At 48.1% G+C, this 21,065-nt stretch overlaps 1 protein-coding gene across 4 annotated transcripts in view; it reads left to right on the forward strand.

Moving 5' to 3' along the window:
• LOC123364708 (vasoactive intestinal polypeptide receptor-like) overlaps positions 1-14,097 on the forward strand; it is a 172,042-nt gene extending 157,945 nt beyond the window's left edge. For all 4 annotated transcript variants that reach the window (XM_045007035.1, XM_045007034.1, XM_045007036.1 and 1 more), the window contains 4 exons: positions 1,990-2,081; positions 10,303-10,432; positions 11,712-11,753; positions 13,088-14,097. In XM_045007035.1, the coding sequence (XP_044862970.1) occupies positions 1,990-2,081; positions 10,303-10,432; positions 11,712-11,753; positions 13,088-13,279 (456 nt within the window). In that variant the 3' untranslated portion in view covers positions 13,280-14,097. The remainder of the gene's footprint in view (positions 1-1,989; positions 2,082-10,302; positions 10,433-11,711; positions 11,754-13,087) is intronic.
• Positions 14,098-21,065: the final 6,968 nt, after the last annotated feature.

The raw sequence follows: 21,065 nt of genomic DNA on the forward strand, positions 1-21,065 counted from the left end.
AGATTTAAGCAGCCCACACCAAACTGAGATCTCGGTCTTGCACAGAAGGTCTCCTTATGGCCAACGTATATTACCCTTTGCGTGAAGCAGACCTGCCTGCATCACCTGTCGCAGAGCGAATCTCAAGAACAAACATTTTTAATAGCCGCTTTGTATTTTATTAACCTTACTAAACTGAAATGAAATCCGTATCTGACATATGTCAAAATATTTGTCTTTCAGAAAGGCTGGTAGATCAGATTTTCTCTTTCCCGATGTAACCCTTTTTTAGGAAGAAATACACCTCATTCTCCTGAGCTGGGGGGCCTACTATCTTTTGCTGTTGCTCAATAAAACAAGTCTAAACTTTTTTCTCAGCACAAAACAGACCCTGTCCAGTAATTATGATTTTCTTCTGCATGCCTCAAACAAATCCATCACGAAAGCCCGTCCCCTTTGCGCATCTGCCTAAGCACAATCCACTCACATTTAACCTTCCCTGTTCACTCTCTCAGCCACCTGGGCTTGACACAGTCAATGCTGCACAGATGCTTGGGAAGCAGTTCAGCTCTTCTGTTCGCTTACTACAACTCGCATGTTACCGATGCTGATTAGAATCCGCCCGCTATGTCTAGATGTCCGTGTGTCTGGGGCAAGTCTCTCTTTTTTTTTTCTAGGCTAGTAAACATCAGAAACTATGGGAGCAAAGTGGGATAGCTAAGATGAGGGTAATTAAGCACTGGCACGGCTTGACCAAGGGCTGTGGTAAATTCTCCATCCCTGAGAGTCTTTCAATCAGGAGTCTAAAGGAGAGGTGTGCTGGCTCATCCCCAAGTTGTTGGGCAAGATGTAGGAATCGCTTGATGAAGTTCTCTAGCCTGGGCTGTGCAGAAGGTCAGACGAGATGATCATAGTGGTTCCTTCTGGCCTTTACATCTATGACAATATAAAATAAGAATCACTTGAGGGGTCATTAATGGTAAAGGATAAGGAAGGAGATTTTGTGCCCAGACTGGTCTAAATTCACACCAGGGTTTCAAGTCTTCTCTGGTGTATATCATCTCCTGCTTATGAGTTGTGCCAAGCAGCAGCATGGTTCAGAGGTTAGAGCACAGCTGTGGGAATTGGGGAGACCCGAGTTTTAGTCTTGCCAGCTGCTGTATGACTTTGGGCAAGTCCCCTTTTTCCTCCCCACCCCGTGCCTCAATTCCAGCTATAAAATGAGGATAATAGTACCTGGCTTCCTTTACAGAGCACTTTTTGAGATCCTCAGATGCAAAGCAGAGCTGGGGATAATAAAAATAGCTCAGGGATACCCATGGTTTTATGCTTTGGCCTAGTCTGGAAGCAGAGGCAATGCGCCAGTGTTACCAGTGATGTTAATTCCCTGCTGCCCTAGCTTGCCGGGGTGTGTGTGTGTGTGTGTGTGTGTGTGTGTGTGTGTGTGTGTGTGTGTGTGTGTGTGTGTGTGTGTGTGTGTGTGTGTGTGTGTGAAGAAGGCATGCTTGGTGAGGCGGATTAGGAGCCTGTTTGCAGTTCTCTCTGACACCGTTCCATGTATCTGTTTTTCGGCGCATGGCCCCAATCCCAGTCTGTGACGTGCCCGGCAGCGAGCCCCGTATCGCCGTCTACTGCGAGCCATAACCTCCGCTGCTCAACTAACCGAAAAGCTCTAATCCTGCCCCGTCGCCAGCCCCCCCCGCGCAGCAGGACGTCGTGCAGAGCTGTGCTCTATGGGTTTGACATCATCATACTTGAGATGTATGACACAAAGTCCCAAGCAGGCTGATGTCAGGCCCAAGATGGCTGCCATTCTGTCTCGGTTTACCATGTGCTCACAGAGTGGGGTTTTCTGCCTGTGGCTTTTTAACAACGGCTCGTTCCATGAACAGATCATTGAGGCAAAAGGAATACCCTCTAACAACTAGCTCTTGTCACTGCAGAAAGGGATTGTGGGAGTTTAACCCCCTTTTCTCTCTCTCTCTCTCTTCTTTCTCTCCTCCCCATTAGGTGAACTTCATCCTCTTCGTTTGTATTATCCGGATCCTATTCCAAAAGCTGCATTCCCCAGATGTCGGGCGCAATGAAACCAGCCAGTACTCGTAAGTCCTAGACTCTGTTTTCACCTGAACCATGCAGTTTTGGTGAGACCTGTCAGTACCCAGAACCATCCCCTCTGTCTTCATGTGATTGATCCCACTCAGAAATGTTTTGAGTCAATCAAAGGTGTCTGAGATTAGGGGGTTGGGAGATATGCGAAAATAATCAAGCGTCTTGCTGTCAAACTGTTTTTAGATGGGCCAGGAGCCTTGCTCCTAGGAATAGCAATGAACAGGTGAGCTCCACGATGACACTTCATTGCAAGACGAACAGGTGCTTGATTTGTACATTCACCATTTACTGGGTTCAGTTGGCAGAGGTGGCTAAAAGTTTCCTGAGGCTCAGGAAGAACGGGACAAAGCTTCCCCTGGTACAAACCTTCACAGCTCCACTGAAGTCTCTTTGCATTCAGCGGAGCTGCACCATTTTACATCAGCAGAGAACTTGGCCCAGTAATTTCACATCCAGGGTAACTAGATCTAGCCACGTTCTTGGAATCCTCATCCAGCGTGAAGTCTTTGGGGTTCAGCCAGACCCAAAGCTGAGTATGTCCTGCCCAGCAGGGGCCTGCTTCACCCGTACCTGCTTAATCAGGCTTTTGGTGAAGACTTCGGGGGGAACTCATCAGGTCCTCGGTATTGTCTCCAGAACCATCGTCTTATCTGGCAGCTCTGTGTCCCAAGGCACTGCAGCCATGAAAGCGATACAGAAAAAAACAGAGTGAGGAATAGAGAGGTGACCGCAGACCATAGTGGACACAGTTGTCTGGAGTCCTGTACAGACGGGGGTAGGTTATTTTCATGGTTTAGTGAAAAATCAAATGGATTTAATGTCAGTCATTTGTCCAGAAAGAAGGCCTGGGGGAAGGGGAGTGGCGCGGGATAACTGATAGGAAAGTTCAACCTGTTCTGTGTTCCCCATAGGCAGATGCAGAATGGCTTCTGTCCCCCAGCAGGCTCCAGACCAGGGAAGGGCAAACGACGGCCCGCGAGCCGAATCTGGCCCATCAGGGCTTTCAAGCTGGCCCGTGGGATTGCCAGCCCCATGGCACAGCGGGGCTAAGGCAGGTTCTCTGCCTGCCCTGGCCCCACGCCGCTCCCGGAAGCGGCTGGCACCACGGCCCACTCCTGCGCCAGAGTCTGCTGTGTTGCAGCATGTTCTGGCTCCTCCCCAAAAGGCGGAGCAACAGGAGAAGCCCTGGATTCCACTTCTGTACTAACAGCATGTGACTGACTTCAGTGGAGCGACTTCTGATTTACACCAGTGTCTGTGAGATCAAAGTCAGTCGCACTGGACAAGATTCTGGTCTCAATTAGATCAATGTAAACCTGGAGTAAGTCTATACAGCTCCACGGAGTCACTCCAGCTTAAAGTTATATAACTAGGGTCCAACCAAATTCATGGTCCATTTTGGCCAGTTTCATGGTCGTAGGATTTTTAGAATTGTAAATGTCATGGTTTCAGCTATTGAAACCTGAAATTTCACGGTGTTGTAATTGGAGGGGTCCTGACCCTAAAAGGAGTTGGGGGGGTCACAAGGTTATTGTGGGGAGGTTGCGGTACTGCTACCCTTACTTCTGCGATGTGCTGTCTTCAGAGCTGGGCAGCTGGAGAGCTGCAGCTGCCGGCCAGGAGCGCAGCTCTGAAAGCAGAACCGCTGCCAGCAGCAGTGCAGAAGTAAGGATGGCATGGTATGGTACTGCCACCCTCACTTCTGCATTGCTGCTTCTGGCGGGGTGCTGCCTTCAGAGCTGGGCGCCCGGCCAACAGCCACCGCTCTCCAGCCACCCAGCTCTGAAGGCAGTGCGGAAGTAAGGGTGGCAATACCGCAATACCCCCTAAAATAACCTTGTGACCACCCCTCCCCTGCAACTTCGTTTTGGGTCAGGACCCACAATTTCAGAAACACTGGTCTCCCCCCCGTGAAATCTGGTCTTCTGTGTGCTTTTAGCCTATACCATACCTCCTACCATACGGGAGGAGACCAGATTTCACGGTGCGTGACACGTTTTTCATGGCCGTGAATTTGGTAGGTCCCTAAATAGAACCAAGATCAGACACCGACCCATTTTTGCATCTTGCTGCTGTCCTGAGTCAGCATTTGGAACAATCTCGATCTTTAGGGAGGGATTCCTAGAACGATTTGTGTTGGAAAGGATTTCCAGTGGGTCTTTTAATTCCTTCCCCTATGTGATAGCTCAGTGGTTTGAGCATTGGTCTGCTAAACCCAGGGTTCTGAGTTCAATCCCTGAGGGGGCCATTTGGGGAACGGGGGTAAAAATCTGGGGATTGGTCTTGCTTTGAGCAGGGGGTTGGACTAGGTGGCCTCCTGAGGTCCCTTCCAACCCTAATATTCTATGTCTATGATGAAAGGGCTAATTTCAGCATCCTTAGTCTGCCCTTAAATTTGGGTGTCTCCCAGAGCCTTGAAAATCTCTTGTGATAGTGATTCCACTTTCTCCACTTGAACTGTTCTTAGACGCATAAAGGAAATGCTATTTGATCTTCCCATTTCCCTGCTGCAGCTCGCTAAAGCCTGTTCATTCTTGTTCTGTTTTCCCTGACCAGCATGCGTTATTGGTCCCGGCCTTTTCTATTACATCCCTTTATGTATCTGTAGTCAGATGTCGTGTCTCCCCCTCTGATTACGACATCCCTGTTGATGTGCTGAGATTAAATCAGCATATTGAAATATGTTCTAGAATGAACAGTGTTGTCCTGGGGCCAGATCCTCGCCTTCACTGGGTAAGTGGCTTCCATTAATCTCAGTGGAAGTTCTGTGTGCGTACACAGGGAAGGATTAGGTCCTACTGATCTAGGAGGGGGACTTGGTCTTTTTAAAAATGTTCCCAGTGAATTAATGCTGGAAAAAGCTACCAAGAATTCCTTGCTGTACCCGCAGACAAAGATATGGCACAAGAGGAAGTAATACAAGCTTCCCCACACTGCACCGCCAATGTGTCCCTCTTGGGCAAGCATAGCCTTCCCCATATCTACCACCCCTCTCCCTACACTTCCTTCTGCAAAAGCTTCACTAGCCCAAGCAGACGCAAACAGGGAGAAGAGCCCAGGAGTCCCTGGTGATCCAGAGGCATCTTGCTGTTGCCAATCTCCGTGACGTGGAAGGGGATCACACACTCCGGTGATGAGTGGCTGTGCAGAACCCTGAGCTGGCTGGATAGACAGGCCCCTGGTTAAGCAAGGGGAGTTGAGCCTCAACGCTCGTTCAGTCCTTGCTTTTTCTGCTGCCAACAAGGGGGGGCAGTTGTACTACGTGCTTTTGTTAGATGTTGACTCGTGTGGAGGGAAATAGACTGAGACTCTCAGGGCTGGAATTTTCAAAGGAGCCCGAGAGATTTAAGTGCGAAAATCCCATCAAACTGAACACCTAATTCCCTTAGATGTCTTTGAAAATCCCAGACTCACGGCACAGAGGCCACTGTAGCAGTTTGCGGCTGGGTCCTCTTGGCTCCTGCCTCTGCTAGGCTGAGTAAGTCACTCGGAGCCCCTGGGGTTCAATAACCACTGGTGCTTTTTATTGACAGGGTTGTGCTCCCACCACCTTCACACCGTACAGTTTACACAGTGCCGGGTTCCTTGTGTCTGAACCCAGGAGGGAAGGGCTTTCTCCCTGCCTACACTCCCTCACTCTCCTCCGTCCCATCTCCCTGGCTTCCTTCTTCCCATCCTCTTACATAGCCCTGGTCTAATTGGGCTGGCAGCTGGCTCTCATTCCCCAATTAGGGCAGGTTCTTTCCAGCCAGCACCACTTTATTCACCTAACTGGGTTGGGCGGAGCAGGGGGTCTGATTCTGCAGTCGTTCTGCTCAGCACCCTGTCACAGCCACCAAACATCCATCATATGGTAACAACTCTCAGGGCCTGTCTACGCTACCTGCCGGATCGCTCTCCCGTCGGCTCCGATTCTCCACCAGAACGAGAAGCGCCAGCGGGGTCGACGAGGGAGCGCCAGCTGTTGATTTACTGCAGTGAACACACCGCGGTAAGTAGATCCAAGTACGTCGATTTCAGCTACACTATTCACGTAGCTGAAGTTGCGTATCTTAGATTGACCCCGCGTGGTAGTGTAGACAAGCCCTCCGTCACTGCCGATGTGGGCTGGATTTGAACCAGCAATCTAACAGTATAAACCTTGTGTTGTTCAGCCCATTCCTAATCCATCAAACCCTCCACTGCCCCAGGGCAGAATTCCACCCTGGGCTACCAGGTGCACAGAGGAAACTCCCTCTGCTACACCCCTGAAAGTGTGCCGCAAACTCGGGGCACCTCTCTGCAGGCAATAGCAGGGAGCAGTCCCTACACTCAGGCGTGCAAAGACTGTGGTCATGCTTGGCTGCTGCATGTGACCTTTGGCCCACTCCCACTTCAGACACCCCCAAAGCAGCTGGGCACAGAATGGCTCTCTGTGCTGCAAAGTGGAACTGCAAAAATAATCCTGCCTTGCATTCTTCTTGGGTTTCAGCACTTCTGTGCAGGGACTTATGCTCTGCCCATCACTTTTTGGTATCTGGGAACCTATCAAAAGTACAAAAGTTCATGTCTTGCATTTGTTGAGCATGCAGGAATGATTTTGCTTCCTACCTGAAATGTCCTTGCACTGAATTACACACTCTTTCAAATTCTATGATTGATCCGTGTCCTTTTGGCCAGTCTGGGTTGGTATAAGTGGATGTCACTCCCGGCCAAGTCACTGGATTTGTGCCTGCTTACACCATGCCAAATTTGGCTCTTGGGACCAAATGTGACCCTCGGTTACATTGGTGCAACCTGATTGACACCAGTGGAGTTGCATGAGTGCAACTGATGGCAGGATTTGGCCCTCAGTATCCAGAAGGCTGCTGCCAACTGCAGAGGTATGGTCTGGATGACCCAAGGAGTCTGTTGTTCATCATACCTGTGAATTCTTCCTGCCAAAGCTGAGATAAGAATTTGTTTTAACCTAACAGAATCTGAGATCTCACCGCCCCCTTTGCTCCTCCCAACCCAACACTGTTTATTGAAGAAATAATCTGTTGACACATTGACAGTATCTTTCAATGCTTGCCAGTTCCATCTGAGTCCAAGTCTCTAAGCCCGGGTGTGCTGTTGACTCATTCATTAATGCTACCGCCATGGAGCTGTGCTTTAATTTATTGTAAAACATGAAGGAACTCCTCACGAAAAAGCCTTTTGAAATTACAGACAATCAAGCAGCCTGGGGACAACAATATTTCAGGCAAGACAGAGGATAAAACCCCATATTTTCTGTAACAAGAACTTTGCGCTTAATTAATTCCACCAACATTCTATTCTACGTAGGTTCTTATACCACCTCCATTCATGCATTAAGCAACGTAACTAACATCTGGCGTGTGGGGGTCTTTTTTTTTCTCCTCCTCTCCCAAGGGTGAGGGAACTGTGTCTGCAGTGTTGTGTGTTGGTAGGGCTGGGCGGGGATTAATGTACACAGTGCTATGCGTGTGCTAGACGAGGCAGGTAGAAGAAGAGCTCCTTGCACTTGGAGTGGAAGGCAGTGAGGTTTGTGATGGTCATTAGTTCCTTGGGGAGTTCATTCCACAGGCTGGGACCAGCCCCTGAGAAAACTCTATCTCCCACAGCCATGTTTTACCCTGATGGTAGGAAGTGCCATTCTGCCAGAAGAGTCAGCCACTGTCTTTATCGATGGGGCGTTAATCAGTCTTTTAGATCTCCCGGATTTAGACCATTTAGTGCCTTGAAGAGAAGGATTGAGACCTAGAGCTTGACTCATTATTTTATGGGAAGCCAGCGTAGGGAGCAGAGGACAGGTCTGGTGGCTGCCGTTAGCACATTTTCCTGAGCAGATTTGCGGCTGTGTTCTGTATTGTTGGAGTTTCTCAAGAGTGGATGGCCTCATGCCCAAGTATAGCCCATTGCTATAGTCCAGCCAGAAGGCGACCAATGTGTGTGTAACCAAGGCCACGTCGTCATGGAGATGGTAGAAAGTGTTATTCATGGTGACTGCGATTGACGTCTGTGGAGTTATACCCGTTTGAGCTTTATGGCACAGGGAGGTAGGGGGCAAAGGCGGTATTGCTCTGTCGTATGGCAGCTGCATCAGGGTGATGAGTTCACAGCACCTGCCTTGTTCAGCAGATGAGTTGCTGACTTTTGTAGCTGCATGTTTTTCAGATGTAACAAGTTGCAGTCGCCAGATCTGGAAATCATGATTGCATGGACCATGGTGACAAGGACAGTGTGTCACAGGCAGGGGGCACAGTCTTCTGGTCAGTGGTAGATGATAGGGAGGAGGGATAGCTCTGTGGTTTGAGCGTTGGCCTGCTAAACCCACGGTTGTGAGTTCAATTCTTGAGGGGGCCACTTAGGGATCTAGGGCAAAATCAGTAGTTGGCCCTGCTAGTGAAGGCAGGGGGCTGGACTCAATGACCTTTCAGGGTCCCTTCCAGCTCTCTGAGATAGGTATACCTCCATATATTTATATGTTTTGCTGCTGTTGCATTTGGCCACCCTTTGGCAGCAAAGAATCCAAAATGACCCAGGTTGTGACTCAACTTACTCTGAGGGCAGCCACCCTGGTGGTGGGGGATGCTATAGCAGAGGCAAGCTTTCCGAATGCCTCCCTCTTCCTGCAGGCATCAGTCTAGATTGGGATCAGCTCTAGCCAGCTGCTTTACACCCGGGTGCTGACTTCAGCTTGGCATTAGGGGCCTGACAGAAGCCCATCAAAGCTGGGAATCTGGCCATTGAATCTGACGATTGAATAGGCTTTGGACCATGTCCTGTGAAAGCTGGGGAATTCTTCTGGGAGGCGGCATTTGACCCAATGGAGATGTAGAGATGGGAGCCATCTGTGTACCGCTGGCACGTCGGCCCTCTCCGCCCTGCCAGCAGCTTCTACAGGTGGTGACTAGCGGGAGGTGGGGAGGAAGACTGTGCCTTATGGGATTGTGCATCTGAGGGCCTTGGCTAGCTGCCCCCATAACACCCTAATGGCCTTGGCCGGAGGGGACAGACCTGAGCCATTTCAGGGCATTTCCCTTCCCCACATTAGCCTCGGTGAGGTGGGACTGGAGTCCTTGGAGATCGATGGGGTCAAATGTCCCTTGAAGCTTTGCATTTCATTTTATTTCAGTCAGTTGAATCTGATTTCCGTCTGTAATTAGATGTCAGAAATGATCTGCCATTCCTAATTAGAGCCCTGATTATCCTCTTTGGGGCTGTTAGGCTCTAACGCTGCTCCTCCTCCTGCTTTGGAACACGTGGGCTGCTCCCGCCGCTCTGTACGCTATCATCGCTCTCAGCTAAACATCCGATTTCTCCTCTAGAACCCCGACTGTTCTGCAATCCCAGGCAAAGGCAGTCGTGGGCTCCGTTCGGCTTGAGGAGATGAAAAACGGTCTCTGGCGGAAGTGGAGGAAATACCTCCCCTCAAGCTGATGGGCATAAAAATGTCACACGTTAGAGCATCTGTGCACATGAAGCAACCAGCCATGGGTGAGCCCCGGGCAGAGGGGAACTACAGCGGCTTTGTTGCCGAGACTCGGCTGCCAGCACATGTGCCGCAATGGTTGCTGTTAATAAGGGGGGAAATTACGTCTGAAAAACACTGTAGCAATCACCACGGGCCACATCTTCAGCTAAGGTGAAGTGGTGTAGGGGAGGGATAGCTCAGTGGTTTGAGCATTGGTCTGCTAAACCCAGGGTTGTGAGTTCAATCCTTGAGGGGGCCACTTAAGGATCTGGGGCAAAAATTGGTCCTGCTAGTGAAGGCAGGGACTCAATGACCTTTCAAGGTCCCTTCCAGTTCTAGGAGATTGGTATATCTCCAATTATTACTATTACTGGATGGACATCCCTGGAGGCTTGCTGTTGTACACCTGTGGAGATGTGGCTCCAAATCTCTGAAGCACTAAGGCCCAGATCCTCAAAGATATTTAGGATCCTAACTTCCACTGATTTTCTTCAGTGAACGTCAGGAGCCTAAATACCTGTGAGGGTCTGGGTTTAATTCCCCTTCTTTTATTACTACCCACGGCTTATGCCTTCAGACCTTTAAAATTCCACCTCCGGCACAAAGTGAATTCCCTTGCATCACACTGACCCACCCTCCCTGCACCGCAGGTGGGTCATTAGGGCTGCAGGCGCATCAGCAGCCGAATTTCATGCCCTCTCGTGCCCGTTGTTGTTGTGCTCTTTTACAGCTCATGTTTTTCTTTCTGACAGGAGACTGGCTAAGTCCACCCTGCTGCTGATCCCGCTCTTCGGCGTCCACTACATCGTGTTCGCCTTCTTCCCCGACAACTTCAAAATAGAGATAAAGCTCGTCTTCGAGCTTGTGCTCGGCTCCTTCCAGGTGCGTCACCCCTTTGGCCTGGGCCAAGGCCACCAAAAATCAGGGCGAGTCTTTCAGAACTGCGGTGCTTCGTAGGAACGACCGTGGGACTAAGGAAATGTGCGAAGGTGGTTTCACTAGCACATGCCCAATCCTGCTCCCACGGGAGTCTGTAGGGGGCTTGCCATTGACTTCAGTGAAGGCATGGGTGGGTTACTGTGGTGCATTCTCATATTGCCTTTCACCTCCTGGCACCCCAATGTGTTTTGCCAACAGTCAGCTAAATCCTACGGTCTGTACTCAGATGCCACACAGACAGCATTCTGTTAACTGCAACGCGAGGCAGGATTTCTATTGACCGCAATGGGGCTTGTTGCATGAGTTAATCCAGAATGAGACCCGGGGGTGGCAGTGTGGCCTAGTGGATAAGACACTGATCGAGGACTCAGGAGACCAGTGCTCTAGTCACTGTTCTTCTGCAGGATGACTTTGGGCACGTCACTTCCCTCCCTATGCCTCAGCCTCCCCAGCTATAAAGTGGGGATAATGATACAGCCTTCCTTTGAGGTATGATGCTGCTTTGAGATCGGGATGAAAAATGCTAGGGGTTATTTCAACCATTAGATACAGGCATACGCACACTTCATTTCAATCAACGTTCCGCTCTTAACGCAGGCCCCGGTTCTGCACAATGATTAGCGCTCATTGATGGACTGCCTCCTGTTGTACAATCAGTTTCAGCCAGTCTGCTGCCTTGAGAACTGAGTATGAGATTTATCACGTACTGTACCACTTACGTGCTTTGGTCGGCAGTGAAATAGTTAGCAATGCTGACATTTAAATCGTCATTTGGCAGCTGAATTAGCACCTTACAGAGGTGGATGGGGCAGTTCAGAGCTATCATTTCAGGCTGCCTGCAGACTCAGGCAGACATCACTGAACTGGTTTGCCATCCGTTCACATTTTCAGTGTTATCTCCACAATTGTGAGGGCCAGAGATGGACTTTTTTCTTTTTTAAAGAAAGCCGAGATTCTGAAGAATAAGATGACATGGTAAAAAAAAAAGTCCCAAGGTCACCATCTAGGCATGACACAGCCCAATTCAAATCCTGCACTTTAGTAAGGGAGCTAAAATCAAGCAGCTTCTATCTGTACCGGGCGGGGGGGGGAACTGTTTGAAGTTTCCTGGCTATGGTCCCTGTGTCCAAGGCTGTGGTTGCAGCTGTGTGTTCTGACCAAGTTAAATGTAGCCTTTCTGATGGTGAGGTTCTAAGTGCCTGTTCTCTCTTCCTCCTCCCAGGGCTTTGTGGGGGCCGTTCTATACTGTTTCCTCAATGGGGAGGTAAGATCCACAGTATTGCTTGGGCAGTGCTTGTCACTAGGATGAATGATGTGAATGATGGAGAAGTTCCATTCCTTACATCAGCCCATTGGGGCCGCCGTGGTCATCAGATACTGGCTTTTCATGTGAATTTTAGTACTCACAGTGCTGAGGGGGGTGCTGTACAGTGCCGAGTCCCTCTTGTATTCACAGAACAGACAGCAAGCGGAGGTTCCCCCCCACCACCACCCTGCCAGTGTGCCTCAGTCCTGACCTGGAGTGACCACGCTTGGTGGTGAAGGTGCAGCCAGTCTCCAGCCCACTTATTCTTTGGCCTCTTTGCTGAGCCTGGCTCTGATCCTGTTGAAGCCAAGTGGGCTTTTGCCCTTGACTTCAGAGCAGCAGGATCTGACCCACTGCAGCATGCAGGCCGGTGAGTGCAGTGAGTTTTGTACCATGGAGCGTGTGTCCATTGGAAACTGGACTGAAACCCACCAAATTCACAAAAGCCACTGAGCAGATGTGAGCCGGGGAGAACGTTTATCCCCCTACTAACTCGGGCAGCATTCACGCCAATAAAGCAAGCAGTGAAGAGATGGGGGCAGCTGTGTAATTCAGCGTTGGGTTTGTATCTCAGCCTCCCCATAAGCTCAGAGATGCTCAGAATCAGATCTGCTCCATCTCCAAGGCAGCCTTTGGATCCTCCCCATATAGTCTGTGCTATGATTTCTGACCTGGGTGTGCTATAATTCATCCCATAGCCTACAACCTCGCACCATAGAGCTAAGCCGCTGTGCATGGTAGCCCGTGTTTGTTGATGGTTCGAATCCCGCTGCCTGGCTCAGGAAGACCAATGCCCTCTGTGCACCAAACAGTGCCACAGCTCCGCAAAACATTTCTTTGGTGAAAGGAGCTTGTGAATGACAGATGTTTCCTAATTATCCTCATCAAGGGAAAAAAATGTGTCAACAGTCGAGGTCATTATGACTCCTTCATTGTATCAGCCAACCGGCTCAAAGACTGTTACTGGTGCATCTCTTCACTGCCTGTCACTTAGCTATAAAGTTCTTACCTGCTGATATCAGTTCAGTGGCCTTCAAGAATTGGTCTCTGCTGGCCTTAAAATAGAGGGTGATTCTCCTTGTCCAACTCAACACCCATTTCCTTCTCCAAGGGACCATCCTTGACTTCCCAGGGAAGGGGGATTGCTTGTTCCCAGTTCCACCACGGCGTTGGAGCCAGAGCCAGTTAGCAGCTTCTAGTAGGAATTTAATTAAGCCAGCTCGCTGGTAAAACCAAACCAGACCAGCAGAAAGGAGCTCCATCCACTAACGTGCTTCTCCGTCCCCACCTAGGTCCAAGCTGAGCTGAAGCGGAAGTGGCGCAGGTGGCACCTGGAGAGGTTCCTGGGCTCTGACATGAAATATCACCACCCATCCGTCGGAAGCAACGGTACCAACTTCAGCACTCAGATCTCCATGCTCGCCAAGTATTCACCTAAGACTCGCAGGTGTTCCAGCTCCCAAGGAGACTTCTCTCTGGTCTGAGGGGGAGAAACGCCCCAGCACGGAACACTTGAGAGAGAGAAACCGTCCAGGAATTTATTTAAAGCTGAAGAGTTGTTTTTAAACAAGACGATCCCCATGAGTCAAACAAAGGGCATGAAACTGGAAAAGCCGCTGACATCCTGAAGGAGAAGAGACAAGTCAGGACACAGATCTATTTTCCTTCTTTCCAGACCTTTAACTACAGGCTTGTCCCTGGGCAATGGAGAAACTCACAAACTGACTATTAAACTTGTGCACAACTCCAGCTTGCCTGGGGAGGGCCTAGGAGGTTCTGAAAGACTTGTGAATAGAGGGCGGGGGATAATTAATGGCTTCACCTGAGCCAGCTTCTCGGAAACAGGTAGAAATGATGCACTTTTTAAAATGAGCCAATGAGAAAAAACCATGCTTTTAATGTGCCAAGAGTCCGATCGGTAAGGGACAGCAGTGAGATGAGGAAGGACCTACAAGCAGGGGACAGATTGTAGTAGGGTGCAGCATTGTGCGTTTCACTTTGCTACAAATAAGCCGAAAGACCAGAAAGTCATCTCATCGGCTCCGGAACCAGAGTGGAATCTGCAGCTCGCCAACAATCTGTATTGCCCTCGTTAATAAAAGCTTTGAGTACCTCCACCGTCGACGACGCCTCCGAAATGTAGCTTGCTGAGGAGCTAAATGTAAATGCCCTTTTCTGCACTATACTCGTTATGTTTTTTTTAAAACAGGATATAATAAACTTGCATGGCTAATGTATATAAACAAGGTACAGGTGCCAATTCAGTTGCATGGCTGTGTTTTTCATAAACGAAACCCTCTCTGATTAAGCTTGCGATAAGTCTTGGCATATTTTTACAGCAGGAATCTGGGGATTTGTGGGGAGGATATTGGTTTATAATAAGTTTGTACCTGAATAATGCACACTGCGGGGAAGGGGAGACTTAGCACTCACGTAGTGCTTGATTGAATCAGACCCTCCGTCAGGAGCCACTAACCAGAGTGAAGAATTAACTTAATAGCAGTAGGCAGAATTGGCTTTGACAAAACAAGCTTAGATCCACAAGTAACTGGCACTGCAGGAGTTTGAAATAGGAAAGGGGGAGCAGTGGGGCTATGAAATTGATCCCTACTTCAATTATTCCAAACAGCTTTTATCCTCCGATGAAGGTATCGCAAAGAAAATCCTTAGATCTTCAATAAGCGTGATATCTTACCTTCTGTCTACTTTCCAACAACCTTGACATGTACATATCTGGGCATGAGCCCCATTTGAAGTGTGTACATAGCTCCCATTAACACCAGTTGGCATTTTCTTTTTCTTTACATTTTTGGGGTGAATTTAATGCTGCTCCAGAGTGCCAGATCGACAGCTGTGGAGACATGAAGTCCTCTACTTAGACTCATAGGAACCATAGGATTAGAAGGACCCAAAAGAGTCAGCTAGTCTAAACCTCAGCCAAGATGCAGGATTTGTTGTGTCTCAACTATCCAAGACGGATCTCTGCCTCTTCTTGAAAACCTCGAGTGAAGGAGCTCCCACGATTTCCCTAGGTGTCTGTTCCACTGTCCTACTGTTCTTACAGTTAGGATTTTTTTTCCTTGAGATTTAATCTAAATCTGTTGTGCTGTAGTTTGAACCTATTGCCTCTTGTCCTGCCCTCTGTGACAAGAGAGAACAATTCACCATCTTAGCTCCCCTCTCAGAGCAACAACAGCAAGGACAGTGCAGGCTTCCTCCCCCTTATTCTTTTGTATGGCTGGTGGAGAGCAGCAACCACAATCTCACCTTAAGCTGATCAAGCCAAATGGCTACTTCAGGAGTAGCCGAATGTATTGCAGTGATGCCATCTTCATATTTATAAATTGGGCAGTAGGTGCCAATATGTTTGACAGCCTGTCATGGGGAACACATTTGCATGGTGCAGAGTCCTTGATTTTCCATTTGAGCATTAGATGTCCGCATCTCCCATGGTTGGTTCAGAGTGGACCAAGATGACTGTGGAAGGTTGAACCCAGGAACCTTCTGCATGGGATCCGGCACAAGATGCTTCCTCTTTTGCGCTACTCACCCCAACCATCCCCATACAAAGAAACACTTGCTGTAAAACTAAAGCGCTATGGTAATCACTGTTGTAAGGTGTATCATTCCAATCTCAGGGCGGGTCTACATTACGGGGGGAGATCGACCTAAGTTACGCAACTTCAGCTACATGAATAACATAGCTGAAGTTGACATACTTAGATCTACTTACCACGGTGTCTTCACTGCGGTGTGTCAATAGGAGATGCTCTCCCCCCGATTCCCCTTGTGCTTCTTGCTGAGGTGGAGTACCAGAGTCGACACTAGAGCCATTGGCAGTTGGCAGTTGATTTATCGTGTCTATACTAGACACAATAAATAGACCCCTGCTGGATCGATCTCTGTCCATGATCTGGCTGGTAGTGTAGACAGGCCCTCACTTACCCTGTTTTTACACTGGTGAAACATGATTGACTGGAATAGAGTTACTCCTGATTTTACATCAATGTCAGTGAGATGAGAATCAGATCCTATTGTATAGCTTACAATAGCAATAATGTCATTTGGGGGTTTAATTCAGCATGCTGCAGAATTTTTTTTAAAGGGAGTGACCCTCCTGCCCACTTGGAGTAATAAGAATGATGCATGCACATGGAGGGGAAGATAGAATAGTCCTTCAATGTTTTGCTTATCATGAGGCTGAGAAAAAGAGAGCTCCAGCTGTACATTAAAAAATTGCTTCTGTTCATGCATGGGATGCTGCATCACTGGGCTTTGTTATTAACGGGGAATGCCACCTTTAAGCTTTGGAAGCAGTTGCAATTCTGTGCCAGGCAATCACCCCGTTTCCAAGAGTAGACCTGAAAATCCTAGTCCTTGGGCCAGATTCTGACTCCAGTTTGGTGGGTGGCACCATGCTGGGAGAAATTAATCCTGGAATGGTGCCGGCTTATGCCTGTGCTGGGCTTGGTCCGTGGACGTTTCCAAGGGAGTAACTGTGGGCACCACTTAGTCATTTACATGGAATTTCCCTGATATCTGTGTTCCCCTAGTGTTCAGATCTGAGAGGGAGAAAAATACCAGCGAGGGTAGAGTCAGCTTTTTATGCTTGTTCATTCACAGAGAACAGAAAAAGGAGGCGGGCGGGGGTGGGGGACAGGGATGGGAATTTAAACAAAACCCATGTTTGCGTAAAGTCCTATGGCTGGGGTCCATGCGCTAGACCTCTGGGACCAGATCCTCAGCTGCTGCGAATTGGCATCGCTCCTTTGAAATCAATGGAGCGCTTGGATCAATGACTACACCAGTTTATACAAGCGAGGAGTAGGTTACCCCAGCTGAGGAGCTGATCGCAGATTTCTGGGGCGTGTCCCGCACTCATTCCGTGCACGGTACTTCCACTGATGACAATGGGATGTGGGGAAAGCACAGAAAACGCAAGCACAGGGTACTGCTATGCTGCAGTCGGAGGTGTGATTGCAGCACGTGCAGGCATACGCAAGCTAGCTCTAAGCGAGCGAGCTCAGGTACCGATAGCAGTGAAGCCACAGCAGTGTGCGCTGCACAAGCCCACCCAGATCCCTGGGTACCTACTCAGGCAGCTAGCGTGCACTCAAGTCCATGCTGCTAGGCTTCACTGCTACCACTACCCATGTTGCCATCACACCCAGACTCCAATACAGAAGGGCAACCACGGGGGACGTTTGCAGATGTGTCCCGTTGCCCTTCCAACATTTTATTACCGTGTTGATGCCCCCATCATCATGACTGCAGGACTCATGAATTTTCATTTGTGGCCCCTTCAACTCTTTCTGTTTTGTTTTGTTTTTAATATGGTTGTACCGAGGCAAATCAACAAGCAAATTAATTCTGCTCTGGGTCTGCGGAATCTCTGTAAGCTACAGTTTCAACCTCAGAAATTGATCTTCGCTGGCACTACCGCTATCACTAGGGCAGCGTGAATGGGCTGGCCCAGGGCAGAGGCAATAAGCAAGATATTTAGTTATGGACCAGGGCCAAAGGCCCATAGCCAGATCCTGATCTGCCCACAGGATTCCCCATACTAATTGCTGGGGAGCTCTGCATGAAAAACGGACGACAGGACATGGCTTGAAGTCAGGTACTCAATAACAGTACAGTTCTGGAAGTGTTATCAGACTAGCGGACCAGCCATACAATGCCTGAAAAAGTCATATTTGAAATGTTTTTTTATAATTAAGCTAGGCAGAATTCCAGGGTTTTTTTAAATAATTTAGATGGATAATATCAATGTTTACTTTTAAGCATTTTTTTTCCAATTTTATTCGTTTACATTGTCACAGTTGTAGGTCATTATTGAGGGGTCAGACAATGTAAAGGATCAGACAATTATTTAATGACAGTCAACGTTGAGATTCAAAAAGTTAAAGCTTTATAACTATTAAAGCCCAAATTGTCAACATCACTTAGCAAACTCAACAAAGTAAATATCCTTAAATCAAACTCGAAAAAAGTTCTCGAGCAGCGTCTTTGTTACATTGCCTGTCTGTCAGATCATATCATAGGCTGCATTTCCCACCGTCTCTCACAGATGAACGAATGCCAACAACCTTTAGATTAGCATCGCCGGAAATATTTGTTTCGGTTTGCGTGTGTGTGGTGAAATTGACATTTACCAATATTTACTGATAAAAATCATATCCTTCCAAGCCTACATGTAATGCACAAGTGCATCCCCATTAGGTCCTGGGACCAACATAGCTACAGTAGCACTGCATGTCCCCATTAGGTCATCCAACGAAAATATTCTGAAAAGAAATGATTGTTTCATGCATGTCTCCTTTGACAGAAATAGCAATATTTGTGGTGCAGACAATGTAAAGCTGTCACATTAGCTGTGTTTGCTTCGTTTTAAAGGAGGATATAGTATACAGTGGTTATGTTCAAGTATACGAACAAGGAGGGCAGGATCCAATGGACGTTAAAACCAATGGAAAGATGCTCATTGACAGCAATGGGCTTTGGGTCAGGCCCTAACTCAGGCTGAGTCATTGACTCATCCTGGGACCTTAGGTAATAGGTAATAATTGGAGATATACCAATCTCCTAGAACTGGAAGGGACCTTGAAAGGTCATCGAGTCCAGCCCCCTGCCTTCACTAGCAGGACCAATTTTTGCCCCAGATCCCTAAGTGGCCCCCTCAAGGATTGAACCTTGGACAGATGACATCCTGGGACCTTCTTCAGAGAGACAAGGTGGGTGAGGTCATATCTTTTACGGGACCAACTTCAGGTCTGAAGATGAGCTCTGTGGAATTTGAAAGCTTGTCTCTTTCACCAGCAAAGGTGCGTCCAATAAAAGCTATGGCCTCACCCACCCTGTGGCTCTCATATTCTGGGACCGCCACTACAACAACTGTGCCTTCTTCAGTCATTCAGACTGTGCGTTTCTGTTAATGAAACAAAGAAATGGGGCAAAAGTCGGACACCTCAGTGGAACCTGGATGTACCATCTGAACAGCATTATTCTGCACAAATACCAAATTATGATGCAATCTGATGTTCTTAACTGTCATTACCCCTTAGAGGGCTCAATTCTGAGCTCATTTACTTTGGTGTAAATCAGGAATAACTCCACTGATGTCAATCAAGTAGTACTACTGTAAATAGGACAAGTATCATCAGTCTTCAAAGCCCTTTGCAAACACTGGGTCAAATCCTGAGCTCACGTGCAGCAGTGAATTCAGTGGAGCTACTCCTGATTTACACCACGTAAGTAAAGTTAGACACTGACTTCACTATAACTCTGCTGACTTCAGATGAATTCTTTCTTCTGCACGTCAGTGTGAGATCAGAATCATTCCCATTAATTAATTCTCCAGATGTCGCCATGATTAAGCAAATATTACCCTGATTTTCCAGACGGGGCGACCTAAGGGGTAAGTGATTTGCTCAAAGCCACAGAGCCAGTTATTGTCAATGCTATCATGAGAATCCAGGGATTGCTAGCTCCCAGTCCTGAGTGGTAACCATTAGACTATATCCCTCTCTGGCAGTAACAATTGAGGAGATGGGCATGTCCTAGGATTAATAATTGTCTGTGAGGAAATCATAGTCTAGAGGGAAACATCAAACCTTTAACCTTAGCTGGTCCTTAAGCCCCTGAACTACCCTGTGGTGAGTTATGAAAACAGGGAGCAAAACCCAAACAAGTATAAACATACAAAGGTTTTTTTTTGCATGGATGCAGCTGCAGTTGGTACCTGTAAAGTAAGTTGGTACCAGTGAATTAACATCTTGTAGGTCACCCAATCAGAATTCTTGAGTTAGGTCTGAATGTTCCATTTAGTTTACAATTCCGTTGAATAGCCAACAAGGCAAGACGGTGTGCTGGTCACGGAGCGATGAGGAGAGAACAATCCTAGGTCAGTACCTAAAACCCAAAAAGGGACACATATATGTAAACAGGTGAACGACTGAATCTCATTTTGTTAAGAGCAGTATTTACAAGATGGATAAAATAACCCCCAGGACTGAGGAACTGATTTCCCTTTTCTCCACTGCAGGAAGGGCAGTGACCTTCCACATGGTTTTGATGAGGTGATTCCTCATCTCCATTCCTCCTTTTCCACCCCCAGTCCTTCCACCATCTAGACACCTGATTCTTCCGCTCCTACAAGCACCCGCTGACTGCAGTGGCAGGTCTGTGTGGGGAGCAGCTAAACAGTCAACCCCTAGACACAGTGGCCAAGCTTTAAAACTTGCCAGTTGCCTTAGATAAAGATGAAGGTGTATTTGGTCCTGCCTCACCACAGCGGGCTGAACTAGGTCACCTCTTGAGATCCCTTCCACCCCTCCATGTCTATGCTTCCCCGTAGCAGACAGTGATATGTAGTATAACGGTGGAACACTAAAGAAAGCAGGGGCAGTAAGTATTTAGCTGAAGCAAAAACTGGCAAGTTTGGGGGGGTTGTATAAAATCTCTCCCCTTTACGATCTGACCTGAAGAACGTTCTGCAAACCTGGAAACTTCTGCACTCTTCTTTGTTAGGCCCATTTTATTGCTTTACCGCTGGTTCACGCTGGCATCTGTTTGCAGGGTTTACTGTTGAAGTGTACTCGCATCTGTACCTTTTGGATCAGAAGCAACGCTTCTGAGCTGTGATGTTCTCTGCAATCCCAGAGGGCTGATCCCAGATTTTAAAACTACAGACTGGAACAAAAACATAATCCTTCCCATCACTCCGATTCCCAGCTTGTAGGTAACCTCATTATCAGCTTGGCTTTGAGCATGAGAGAATGCTTCTGACTAGGACTATGCCCACAAAATCCAGGTGTGCATGAAGAAGCTCTGTCTGTAGGGTATGAAGTGGAGCTCTGCTCCCCTCCCAAAGCGTCTCAGCACTGATTATGAGTGCTACCTGGCTCCTTTCATGTACAGGTGTTCAACCCTGCTTGGGAGCAAAGGACTATAGTTCCTTTCCATTGTAGATGGGCTCCAAATTTCAAATTCTTGTTCTCATTTACACGGGTAAATCTGGAGTGACTCCACTGGCTTCACTCCACAATTAACACTAAAGCAGTCAAGAGAAGAAGTGAGTCCCAGACCCATATTCTGCTTCATACATCTCAAAGTGATCTGGGAGGATTGGTTTTACCCGTCTCTCCTTCCAACATCAGTGACCTCTTCTCACCATTCCAGAAACAGTATTTAACCCACAGCCTTGTGACAACTGCTGAAATTAAATGGGCATGACCTGTTTGTTTAGAGATCACTACAGATCTGTATCAT

Source organism: Mauremys mutica, chromosome 2 (genome assembly GCF_020497125.1).
Source record: "Mauremys mutica isolate MM-2020 ecotype Southern chromosome 2, ASM2049712v1, whole genome shotgun sequence".
Lineage (NCBI taxonomy): Eukaryota > Metazoa > Chordata > Testudines > Geoemydidae > Mauremys > Mauremys mutica.